We start from the raw sequence: 13,192 nt of genomic DNA, 5'->3' as shown, positions 1-13,192 counted from the left end.
AACGCAAAAACATGACTTACATTCACCGTTCAGTACTCAGTGAACTCATCGTACTCAGTGAACTGTTATTTGGGGACGATCTTCTTTCGCTTACGATTTGCTGGCCAAAAATGCCATTGCAAAGGCCCTGGCGCACAGTCGGCTAGTGGTGGTGCCTTTCGCTCGGTACAATTACTGTGACATGAGGTTTTTTGTTTGTGCATCGCTAGTAATAAGAGCCATTTATTCAACCAGAACGTGCTACCAGCTAGAGCTAGTTCCCGGGTGTAGTCTTCGATTGCTTATCCACTCCCCGCTGAAGCCCATTGTTTTTCTTATCATTCTTTTTCTTTTTGTTCTTATTTTTCTTTTTGTTTTTCTTGCCCTTGTTCTTCTTGCCTGTTTTATTACTTATGCTATCTTCACTCATTGCCGGACTGCTGGTTATGCCTTTGGTAGTGATGACTATCTGCAGGCCCTTCTCCTCCTCGTCCTGCTCCACTTCATCGTCGTAATAGTATTCTACCGAGCTAGAAAGCTCTTCTGCGTTCACATCTTTAGTAGCTGGTATAATCGCCGTAGTCGTAGGTGTCGGCATCAGAGCTCTGTTTGGGATGGCAGTGGTTGTTTGGGTTGTTTGCAAGGAAGCGAAAGGATCAACAATATCCGTCAATGAAGCAGTCGTTTGCATGCTTTTGTTAGTAGTGATGGTGGTACTGACCTGAGTAGTCGTCGTCGTCGTCGTCGTCGCCGCTGTGGTCGTAGTTTTGGATGTGGTAGTGGAAGGCGTATCAGGAATGCCTCCGGCGTAAAACAACATACCGTTCTTGTTGCCGCTGCCTGTAGTTGTTGGTGTAGTCACAGATGTAGCCGTTGTACTGGACGATGGTACAGTAGCCGATGCAGCTGTTGGTGTTGATGTTGCTGTCGCTGCTTTTGTTGTAGTCGCAGCAGTGGACAACGTTGTTGTAGAGGTCGGAGCTGACGGTAGTGCCGTTGTTGTAGGCTTAGTCGTTGTTGTAGAAACAGTAGTCGTGGAAGTAACTGCAGCAGCTGCAGTCGTTGAGATAGTCGTAGGCTTAGTCGTTGTTGTAGGAACAGTAGTGGTGGAAGCAGCTGTTGATGCGGTCGTTGAGGTTGTTGTAGGCTTAGTCGTTGTTGTAGGCACAGTAGTGGTGGAAGCAGCTGTTGATGCAGTCGTTGAGGTTGTTGTAGGTTTAGTCGTCGTTGTTGGAACAGTAGTTGTAGGGGTAGTAGTCGGTATAGTAACAGTTGTTGGTTTAGTTGTCGTTGATGGAACAGTAGTAACTGGAGTTGTTGGCCGGCTGGTTGTAGTAGAAGTGGCAACTGTAGAGATAATTTTAGTCGTGGAGACCGGCGCCACTGTTGATGTTTTGGAGGTGGTTGTAGTCAAGGGCTTTGTGGTAGTTGTTACCAATTTTCCAGTAGTTGTAACCATCTTTGCAGTTGTTCCTTCAGACTTTGACGTGGTACGGATTGTCGGTATAGTATAGAAGATGGGGAGCTTGGTTGTTGCCTTCTGCGAGCTCTTCGTGGTTAGACCCGGAGGTATCCTTTTCGTTACTAATGGTTTATTTGTCTTCAGTGTGGGACGTGGTGTAAAGCGCATCTTCTTAGTGGTGGTCAGTTTCTGGCCACCGGGTGGTATCTTGAAGTAAATTTTTATCCATCCCTTGGCAATATCTATCGATGCAACCGTATCGTCATCCTCTTTCAATTTTTTTTTGTGCGCATCTACCAAACACACTGCCAATATGGCAAACACCAACAATCCAAGGGCGATCTTCATTGTCTAATGAAGACACGACCGCGAAAACTTTGGGAATTTTCAGGTTATCTCGCTTTTATATATATGACCAGTTGTTGAAGTTGGGTAGGTTAATTTAACTTTAATAGCATTTATTCTGCATTAAAAACAGCAATCAATTCAATTAACCACGTGACCATAATAATAACAAATGACTGCAAAATAATTCATTCTAAGCGAATCATTATAAATATCGTTAGGGGTAGTTAAGTACCTGTATTTTCTTTACAATCAGCTATCGGAATAACTAAAAGATGGTATTTTTATTACATTACTGGATTGTGGTAATGATTTTCTTTATAATGGAAAAGATAATGAGCGTTTTGTATCGTTTCCTTTGATCAAGTATTCACTGCAAATTCATTCAAATTTTCTTTTTTGGAACCATTATTTAATGTAAGTACAAGTAAAATGCAAACGTAAAACAATATATTTCATTTGTATTATTCGCTAAACCAGTAAAAATCTATCAAAATGCTATGCACTTTTTACTTATTTCATTTACGTTTTTACGACATAGATGACATTTGCTTATGAAATCTCGCTCTGAAATGTTGTATAATGAAATATGTTCCATTTCTATATTCATTGCACCTTACAAACAAGCCATCGTTGAAGCAACTTCCATCAAAAGATAGGGATAGTTTACTCTCTGAGCCTTACAAGGGCAGAGCCTACTGTTCGTTGGTGGATAGACCAAGTGCTTAGAGCAGATAAAATAGAGGAGAAGCCACGGCACGGCGCCAGCAGAACGCTATAATTTATGCCGTGAACTTATCGATTATTAATCGGTAAGTGGCATGAAATTAGACTGACCGGTGGTGAAGCGAAACCGCAGCAATTGTTTGGCCTATGAAGCATACTTTTATCCTGACCATCTTTTTTCCTTCTTTATCGTGAAGCAATAATTGAAAACGTGCACCAGCCTATCCGAAGATGGGTTCGCGTGCGTTGATGGTGGGTTTAGAAAGCATCGTAGCCGAAGCACAATGGGCGGCTTTTCTTTTGGGATGATCGCGGGAGCTTTTTGTACTAGATACTTAAGACTCTTTTACGATTGAACGGTGCTCATCCAGGAGTATAATAGAAAGGTACAGTAAAGTTGAAAGTCATAGTTCGCTCCCGGGTGAGCAGCTTATGCAAATTGAATTAAGATGTATCGATTGTGTTGCGATTGTTTGCCACGAATCATGTTCGATTGCATCATTCATTCTACAGATCAATCAAGAAATATAGTAATATTCGCGAACTTGCATAACTTGCCAGACCTCAGTATTATTATTCAAAAACTTATTTGTTCATGCTTACACACTAACTAAACCTAATAAACGTTTGAACATCCACAGACAATTATTCAAGTACATGGCTTTCTTAACCTTAATAATTAATGCAGCATTTTTTAGTGTTTGAAAATATCTATATCTGTATAAAATTTATATACATTTCTTAAACTATGACAATTACCACCTCTCATTTGCAGCACATACTTGTATTTATTACTTGTCGCTTAGCTGGTGAACATTACAATGAAGTACCCCAATGATACAGTGCAACAATCTTGCCACGACATTTAATTGAATATACTTTCCCATATTATTCCTTATATATTTTTTCTTCAAAAGGCTCGTTTACCATTCTCATTTCCGCTCTGACCTGGTCTAGGGTTTTGAAATGGAAGTAATGACAATATTGTCTTTACCGTCGTAGTTGTTAGTGCCTGACTAATAGGGGCCATTTTCGTTGTTGTAGTCGTTAAAGTCGTAGTTGTGGTGGGATTCGACGTTGTAGACGGTTTGGTAGTTGCCGATGGTGTTGTGATAGGAATGAAAGTAGTTATAGGCGTTGATGTAGTGGTAATTTTGGAGATAGGCGTTGTTGAAGTGGAAGCCTGAAGTGTAGTAGTTGCAGGGGTAGTAGTTGTAGCAGGACTAGTGGTAGTAGTAGTAGTTTTTGGAGTAGTAGTGGTAGTCGTTGTAAATGGCGCAGTTGTAGTAGTTGCAGGGGTAGTAGTAGAAGGAGTAGTAGTTGTAGGAGCAATAGCTGTAGTTGTTGCTGCAGTAGTTGTGGTAGTAGTAGTTATGGACGCTTTCGTGGTTGTAGTAGTAGTTGTTGTCGGCGTTGTAGTTGTCGCTGGCGTGGTAGTTGTGGGAGCAGTAGTGGAAGTACTAGTAGTTGTGGGAGCAGTAGTCGTTGTTGTAGTAGTTGTCGCTGGCGTGGTAGTTGTAGGAGCAGTAGTAGAAGTACTAGTAGTTGTGGGAGCAGTAGTCCTTGTAGTTGTTGGCGTAGTAGTTGTCGCAGGCGTGGTAGTTGTAGGAGCAGTAGTAGAAGTACTAGTAGTAGTGGGAGCAATAGTCGTTGTTGTTGGGGACGTAACTGGTGTCGTGGAAAGAACCGTAGGCGTAGTGGTAGTCGTAGTTGCTATCTTTGACGTTATCGAACTAGTAGTACTAGTTGCAGCAGGCGTTGTAGTGGAAGCAGTGCTAGTGGTTGGCGCAACAGTACTTGTTGCCGATGGCGCAATTGTCGTCCTAGACGCGGTGGTAGTAACAGGCAACGTCACAGTTGAAGTGGTCATCAAAGAAGATGGTGTTGTCGGGTTCGATGTCGTAGAAAGAATTACTGTCGTTGATGGAACCACAGTTGCTGATGTTTTCGTTGTCTTGTAAGTAGTAGCTTCCTGTGTTGTCGTTGTAACCGGTTTCAAACTAGTAGTTGTCATACGTGGCGTAGTAATCACAGCTCTTGACAATGTTGTCAATCTTTTCACGGTAGTTGTGGTAGGCGTCGTGGTAGTGGTTTTTGGAGGTTTCGTTGTCTTCATCGTGGTCGTCTTCTTTGTAGGTTTCGGCTTAGTAGTTTTGAATGGTTTCTTCGTTGTAGTCGTAGTAGTTGTAGTTGTGGTTGTGAGTATCTTCTTAACTCTCTTCTCGATAACTGTCTTCAACTTGTCTAGCCATTTTTTCTTCGTAGGTACACTGGTGGTAGTATCTTTTGATGATCCATGTGTTCTGCCACGTTGGGCTTGTACCATGTAAATGATACAAATGGTGATAAATAGAACGCCAATTGCTATACGCATTGTTGCAGTTTTAACGATACTAATGGCTAAAAATGGTAGCTCGTTGTGCTTTATATTACATTTTGAAGGGACAACCTTAATTCGACTATAATGTGCTATTCATTACTGCGTGCTGTGACAACAGTGTGAAATGGTAATGAATAGTTTTTTAATGGTATTCATACATTTTTAAACCATTTCTTATTTGAGCTCATTTAATATCTAAATAACATTGAATAAGAAATGGGAACAATAATTGTAATTTTTCTAGACCAGTGGGTCCGCTTGCTGGAACGGAAATCTTACATCAATTAATGTCCACCCCAATTTACTTCCGCTTGAAAACCGAACCCAGCCAGATTTGATCGCTCTCACACTCGATTGAAATTTTATCCGTAACCTCACTATTTCTGGAGCAAAATCCTGATTAATTAATTAGTTAATTGATTGCGCTTGCATAAAACAGATGCCGAGCGAAACGAACCTTTCTCACCTTTTTTTTCTCCAACGCTCACGGAATACTTTCCGGTTTGTCCTGTTTCACGGTACAGCAGTACGGCAACAACGAAAAAAAGGGGAAAAGATATATAAAAACACCGGATTTACGAATGATTGGTTCGTTCTCTCGGTGTTTTCGTTTCCAGTCGAAAGGTGACTGGCATGTTTGGAAATTATATCTGATAAAGTGTCACCGATAACAAGCGACGATCGCATTTCTTCTCATGTCATCACGATGGAATATATTTTTTTAAATTGTAAAAAATAAGTTAATCACCTCTCATTATGGTCCTTTACATTTCTCCATGTGTGTGAGAGGTTAAGCTAAACTGTTACTGCTTTGAAGATGTTGAATCAACAACCTACTGATGGATGAAGAGTGAAAGCAATATAGCAGAAGAATGTAAAAGTCACAAGACTAACATGTTTCGTTAAATGCTATAAAACACCTCATAAATGTTGATAAAGCAACATTTTCATTGCATGTCCCTGTGTCCAACGGAATAGCTTACATCGCCAATGCTTCGGCAGCTGCCTCAAAGCGGCTTGATACAATGTAAATAGTTATTCGCAACAAATTCATAAGCATTCAGTTACACCGTGCGTATAAACACGTTTTTGATCACCCGTGTGCATCTAATTGCCGTTTTATTACTTCATTAAAATCACATTAGCGTATGTTATGATCGCTAACGTACCCTGAAAGATACACGTTGGCCAACCGTGGCTTAGCGAAATGCGAATAGCTAAAATGTAGCTCGCAGTAAGATGTATATCTAAAATCATATCTAAAACCTTAGAGAACATCTAAACTCGATATCCTTCGCATGGGATCAAATTTACAATACTATAACCAACTTAATATATGACCCTTTGCATTTTCCGTAAACCTTGCATAATCAGCGTCAACCAGACGATCGTTTTGCCTAGCATAATGCGAAAGGGATATAATCGCGTTTTTATCGTACACTCCTATTATATTTTGCCGCTGCTCTTGTTTTATTTCTATCATCACATAATACATATCCTACGACGGGGTACGAAGCCATTGCGCTCCGGTGCTAATATCGGTTACTGGTGCAAACTGACCAGAGTCGTACGCTGACCCGTGCGTGCGAGTTATTAAGTAACGTGCGAGATAAGCGATGCAGCTAGATGGTGGAAATGGATATCGATTAAAATTTTTATTTGCTTCCTTTTGTTGTTACTCTAGCCGCTCTTGCACGACGATGCATCTGACGTACCGGCGTTTGTTCTTCTCCGTGCGTGCTGTCTATTGCATTAGATGCAAAACGCTAGTTGAAAAGTGTTTGTAACAGATTAAATTTGGAATATTATGTATTATGCTAACCTTTATTTTATAAATGAAGTTAATATTACGCAATAGCGTTGGTAAGCATTATGAGAAAGAAATTACTAGGTCGTTACTTAATGTGGAGTCTACTGCTGTCTTCTGGCAATAATAACAACAAATGAAATGGTTTCCTTGGTAAAAAAAGATTAATAATAAATAACAAATGTAAATTATGGAGTGTATTTGTTCGCTGATAAATCATGTGAATCTAAACCTTCACTTGCAGCAATTATAACTATTTCTTCTTTACCGGTACAACAAACTCAAGTAGTCTAGGCCTTCCATTTCGCAAATTCTAAATTCGCAAAGACCCACGACTACACGGAGATTCCTTAATCCACAAATAATCATGAACTGTTTTTTAGAAAATCATGGATTTTAGCATGTTTTAGCAGTAAGCTTTTGACAATAAATTTCTATGCTGATGAAATAACCCAAGTACAATTCAATGTAACAATACTAATTTATTGAAGATTCATAAATTGTTGAGGAATAACGAATTATTCAAAGTCGTGGAAAATCGATGATTCTGTTGAAAGATTCATTAAGATTCACGAATCTGTAGCAGGTTCATTCAACACTAATCATAAATTGATTCATCGAATCTGACAATCTGACTCTGATCTGATTCACTATTTATTGAATCCGGATCCGAAACTGTCATTAATTTATCCATATGACAGAATTACGACTATAAGACCATAAAAATACAAATACCCAATTGAGGCGTAAAATTATCCAAAACCCTTTCGCGAAACTTATCAACCAACTGCTGGCATAATCCTTCCATCCAACGCAAACGCAGGAAGAGCGAAAATGCGGCAGGAGGAGCGCCCAACGTTTAATCATAAATTGCAATTAACATGTATAAACGATTCAATTACCCATACCATGGTGGCTCACTGCGATGAAACTTGGGATGAAACATATAATGCCGGCCGGGTGGATGCTTATCGCTTTGCGGGCAGCGATGGAACCCAACCGTTTAGGAGAGCAGCAACCAGGCAGCAAAGAATCAGGTGATCGACGCCAACCAGTGCCGGGCAGTGCGTAATCGAACACTTTGCCTATTTCCCTCCCTTGATGGTGATTTAGCTCGCGATTTGCAGCGATCGCTCCCGGTACGTTCACAATTCGATAAAGAAACACCCATCGGTAGGCACGTACAGGGAATGGGCATTTGGAGAGCGTTACCACGGCGGTGAGTGTAATTGACTTGCCCGTGCGCAATACAGCATCGAATAAATGGTGCCGATCACCATTTCGGGACATCATACAATTGGACGGTTCGTGGGCTATGGGCTCATCTTTGACCTGCTTTTAACCACACTGGATGGGCGTTTACGGTGTGGTTGATCCACCCGAGGAGGGGACAATCACTTTCGGTACAATTAATTGCCGACACACATTTCCTTTACATAGGCGTGGTGACGACATTACACTAAATCACGTACCTATTTCATAAGGTACTGTCATTTTTTGTAAGATAACATTTTATACAATATTCAGCACAAACACTTTATGGATTTTTTTTAAATCTGATCTTGATGTATGAAACTGAAATCGTGTTGTTTGTAAAATTTTACCAGAACATGTGGAAAACTCGGTGAAGTAAAATCCTCTCATACCTCACACGTGTTGGATTAAAAAAATCTCTTCTTGTTGCCTCATTAGCGCACATTAGTCGCACTTTCTACACCTCCACACAAAAGAGAGGATAAAAGCCAAAACACTGCGAGTAACACAGGCTATAAACTGCTCACACGCATCACAGATATCTAGCGAATGGGATTTTAACCGTTCGAAATGGGCTAGCTATAAAATGGGTAAACTAATGTTCAATAAAGTTTTACATTCCACTTTTAACGCAAAGATGAGGTGTGATGCAAACCGATGCTTTGTATGCAAATATCATTTCAATTGATGTAGGCATCAAGTAGAGCTTACTTCCACAGAATAGGACAACATTATGCCTGAGTATGTTTTATTGAGCTTTCTTTCAAGTCTCAGATAAGGTGTTGCAGATTAGTATGAGAAATGAGTAGTAAATTAAATATTTAACAGTATACAATACATTTAACGTGCCAAGAAACGATATAGATAAATTATTCAAATTTTACACATTTCTGTGGATAATAAAACCAAGGCAAATGGCCATTAGTTGACGACCCTATTAGTAAATAAGAGGTAGTTGAACTCTCTCTTTTTCTTTTTGGCGTATCTACCCTCTACTCCTAGGCCATGCCTGCCATTTCTGGCTTACTGGACTTTATTTTACCACGTAGCCGGATAGTCAGTCTTTACTACGAAGGATTAATCCTGGTGGGATTTTAGACAGTTCCTGTCGTCTGAAGACAGGCGCCGCTAACAATACACCGACCGCCGCCGTAGTAGTTGCCGTTGTTGAACTCCTTACGCTCAAAACTGGGGAGTAACTAGGGAAGGCTGGATTCCCTATTCATACCAGAGTTGTACATTAAAGAGAAGAAGAAGATGATGAAAAGAAAATGAAGAAAATGGTAGATCTAAATAACCCTAAGGAATGCTCAATGGGTTATTAGACACATTAGATAACGTCTTCTGGATTCGGAGGAGATCCTGAAATAATCTTTTGAGGAGTATCGGCTTTTGAGCTGTTCCAGTCTTATACACAATAGTGAAGATATCGAATTATAATACATAGAGCGGGTTATTCAAACGATTCCTTCATTATTCTCTTAAACATTCGGCATAAATATACCGTTTAGGCATTGTCTTCTAAGAAATCTTCTTGTCTGTCTAATAACAAAGTGGATGTCTCTTCAGAATTGTTTGATTTCTGAAACTTATAGTTCCCTTTTTTAGTTCCAGTGCAATATCTCAATATCACTTACCTTGCAGAGTTGAGTATTGGATCAAGATCAAAATTTGGATGATCCTCAAGAGATCTGAAGATCCTCCTGTCATTTCTGGCATTCTTTGACCTTTTTTGCAGCTGTAGCAGGAAGGTCAGTTCTGCTTACGGAGGATTGATCCAGATGGGATTTTAGACCAGAGCTGTCGTGTGAAGACCGATGGCGCTTAAAATACACCATTGAGACGCCAAGTCATCAATTCAACTAAAATACACATCTAATGTCATAGTCTGCAACGCATGACTTAACGACAAACCTGGTCGAACGAGTTCACTCAGATAACTCAGAAAAGATAGCAACGAATAATACGCCTAACATCACCTTTAAATATACCCTTACTCTTAAAAGTTCGAAGCACACTCCAAAAAGGTTTATTTAGCACCCCGAATTCCATGCCTACCGCTTTGACCTAATGTTGTTGCTGCGTGCTCGTGCCCAGTGCAACCTTACTGTTTTGTAGTATCGTGTAGCCGTCTCGTACTCTCCGATGTAATCGAATATAACCCACCACTTCCTTCAACAGGTAAAGTTCCAACCCAGTTCCCCAAGCGAACGCCAGTACAAAATAACTCCCAAATTCTCAATCATCTCGTTCGGTAAAACGATGACGAATCGATTTACCACTGCACCCACTGGACAGCCGTATCGAGACGGTATCGTTCCATGCACGGCGGGTGTTACGGGTTGTAAAGAGTTCGTATTTCACCTGTACGAAACACCGCGGTGGGTTGAAAAATTAATCCGTCAATCAGCCTCCGCCAGGCTACTGTGTGTTGTCGAATTCGATGCCAAAGCCAAGGTTCAGGCCAGGGCAACCGATCGTGTGCGGTAGATATTGCAACAAAAGTTGGTCGCCTGATTGCTGGTGTTTTATGTTCCTTCCAGTTCTCTCGGGTGGGGTGGATCTGAACGGGACTGAAAGTATGCGGGCCACTCGAAGAACGAACCCTTTTTTTCTCCTGCGCCTCCAACTCCAATCCAGATCGCCGCTAGGTGTCCATTAAACGGTTGTAACGGCAACCAAATTCATTTGTATGTCCGTTGATTAATTGCCCCTGGTCAAACGGTACACACCCTGTTGCTTCAGCCTGTTATAATTTGAGTACATTGAAATTGAGCTCGGTTTTTTTTGCTTCGTCTAAGTACGAAAGTAGATTTTACAACATTTTCCACGGCAATGAAATATTCTTTGCTTCAAGGATCTTGCTCACCCGGGGGTACTACCTCCTATTACTCGACATGAAACGGGCTGTTGGGCAATAGTGGTGGAACCGGTTAGCTTAGAATAAAAAGCTGAAGGTTGCCAATATTTTGAAGGAACGTAGGGATTGATCTTTCGTTGCTTTCTTTCGTGGCACAGCATCAAAGAATTACACTGTATGAGTCAGCATGCCAATCAAGGTGAAATAGATTTCTTCTCTGCGAGGCATTCCTCCGATATGATTGGGAAAACCAACATCCTAATCCTTCCCTAGTTACTCCGTAGTTTTGAGCCTAAAGCGCACTCTGCGATATCAAGATCACAATTTTTCTGAACATACAAACAACTTCTTTGCTATCAAGAATTCAAACTGGGTGTCCTAGATGGAATTCTCCGGCAATGACCGCTGTCAAACTGTTGTTCAATGTTACAATCGTGTGATTCCCAAGCGGCCCTATTACGGTCGGAGTCTTCGGCAAAGGTTCAACTTCCATCACCCTGCATCCATTGTGACCGTCAACGAATCATAACATATGTCTAGAGGATTCGAACTCCTCAGTGCGATTTGTAGTTTCCTTTTTTTAAAGTATCAGAATAAATAACCTGTAATTTTGAATTTATTAAAAAAAATACATCTTTTAATATAATCCTTAATTTACTTTAGAATGTGAAAAACTCTCCACTTTGGATGACTTTTTACAAATCAATTTCAACTTGCATAGAATGCCTATTTTTTTCTTCGTCAGACGAACTTGGAAAAACTCCACAATGCAAGTGAAATGCCACTTAGATTCCTTCCAAGATCACAAACATTTCTGGTTGTCATCAGCTCCCCAAGCCCAACGTTCCAACAAGTGCCACAGCACAATCTGTTCCCATCGATTGTGCAATGGCCGTGGAACCATTTCGCGCCGGTCTTCGGCCACGAACGTGGTGAAAACAAATCAGCAAATCCCATCCGGCAACCGGCAACGTTTGTAAAGGGATGAGCAATTTTCCACACTTTTCCTACCTCCAAGCGATCGCCGCTCGGGGGCGCCCGCGAACTCTATTCAAATAGGAGCTACAAAACCAACCGATCAGCCAGCACGCTTCAACAACGGTGGGTTGCGTCTGCTTGTGATACGATTGTCCCGCGAACGTTAAAACAAGCGTCACGCTTATCGAAATACGTGCCGGCCATTTGAGAGAAGGTAAAAGGTGTCCCATGCATGCAACCGTTGGCCCCGGTTGCGCAAAATGAACGAAAGCCAGGAATCAGAGAAGACTGCGTCACCCGGTTCGGTTGTTGGTCTCAGAAGACGTCGTTTGATGGTACGCCGTTTGCAAACTTTCGATGTAACCCCGTTCGGGTGCAGTGTGCAACTGTGCCACTGACTCCAGCCCATATTCAAGATGATAGCCATGGATAATTCTTGCGGGCTTGATCCGCGGTATGATAAATGTTCGACCATTGGCTATCAGCAGCTATGCGAAAAACAGACAAGGGTACAGCGCTAAACGTGCAATGTGTCTGTTGACGCTGAGGTTGATGATTTGATAGGACGATTATCATTACAGGTGCAATGCATCCCTTGCTGTTGCTGATGCATGTGAAACAAAACGAAACGACATTATGCAATTGAAGGAGATTTGAGGATGAATGGCCAGCGATTGCATAATTTCCTCAATTCTTATGTTTAACAATTTTCTCAAGGATAGGCAACTCTTTTTCCACATAAATTCTGCATAAATATCAACAACAAGCAATTAATTAATCGTATTACGTTTCTAAAAATATCACCATCTACTAACAACTAATAGGTTTGGTCATCATTGATTTATACATTTGGCATTAGTAGAATACAATTAAAACTGCGAAGATCACTCACAATAATCGTTAAATGTTTGTGAAACACCCTTTAAATCAACGTAGTGCTGTAAAGCAACTTTTTCTTCTTGTTTTAATTAATATACAAAGTTACAGTTACAATAAAATTCAAAAAGCACATCGTTTTAATATTTAAATGCCTATTTTTCAATAATTTCAATCACCTCTGTTCTGTGCTATATCGCTAAAAAAACAATCATAAAATAATCCCACATTGATCATGCAACCCTTTTACGCTATTTAATGCAGTAATTACCATTTGATGTATAAAAACTCACATTTTTCCGATATTCGGTTCAAAACGTTTAATCGATTGTAAAATTCAAATTTTAAATTCAAACAAATGCGATTTTGATTTCATCATACAAACCACCCTGTTTACTCAGCGAACGTGCTCCACTTTACAAGCAGTACACGGTGACGTTTGAAAAGCGCGCCAATGCGTTTGTTTTGATAGTTTTCAGCCAACGTAAACAGTTCCAACGATTTAACTTATATTAGTTTATTAGG

At 40.6% G+C, this 13,192-nt stretch overlaps 1 protein-coding gene across 1 annotated transcript; it reads right to left on the bottom strand.

Moving 5' to 3' along the window:
• Positions 1-253: 253 nt before the first annotated feature.
• Positions 254-4,838, bottom strand: LOC128298911 (mucin-2-like). The gene is made up of 2 exons (XM_053034723.1): positions 3,507-4,838; positions 254-1,792 (listed from the first exon to the last, which is right to left on the bottom strand). Exons 1-2 carry the CDS (start codon positions 4,836-4,838, stop codon positions 254-256), a joined length of 2,871 nt encoding a protein of 956 aa, XP_052890683.1.
• Between the last annotated feature and the right edge of the window lie 8,354 nt (positions 4,839-13,192).

Source organism: Anopheles moucheti, chromosome 2 (genome assembly GCF_943734755.1).
Source record: "Anopheles moucheti chromosome 2, idAnoMoucSN_F20_07, whole genome shotgun sequence".
In the NCBI taxonomy this organism is placed as follows: Eukaryota; Metazoa; Arthropoda; class Insecta; order Diptera; family Culicidae; genus Anopheles; species Anopheles moucheti.
Note: the sequence above shows the minus strand (reverse complement) of the source record. Positions and strands in the feature narration are given on the sequence as shown.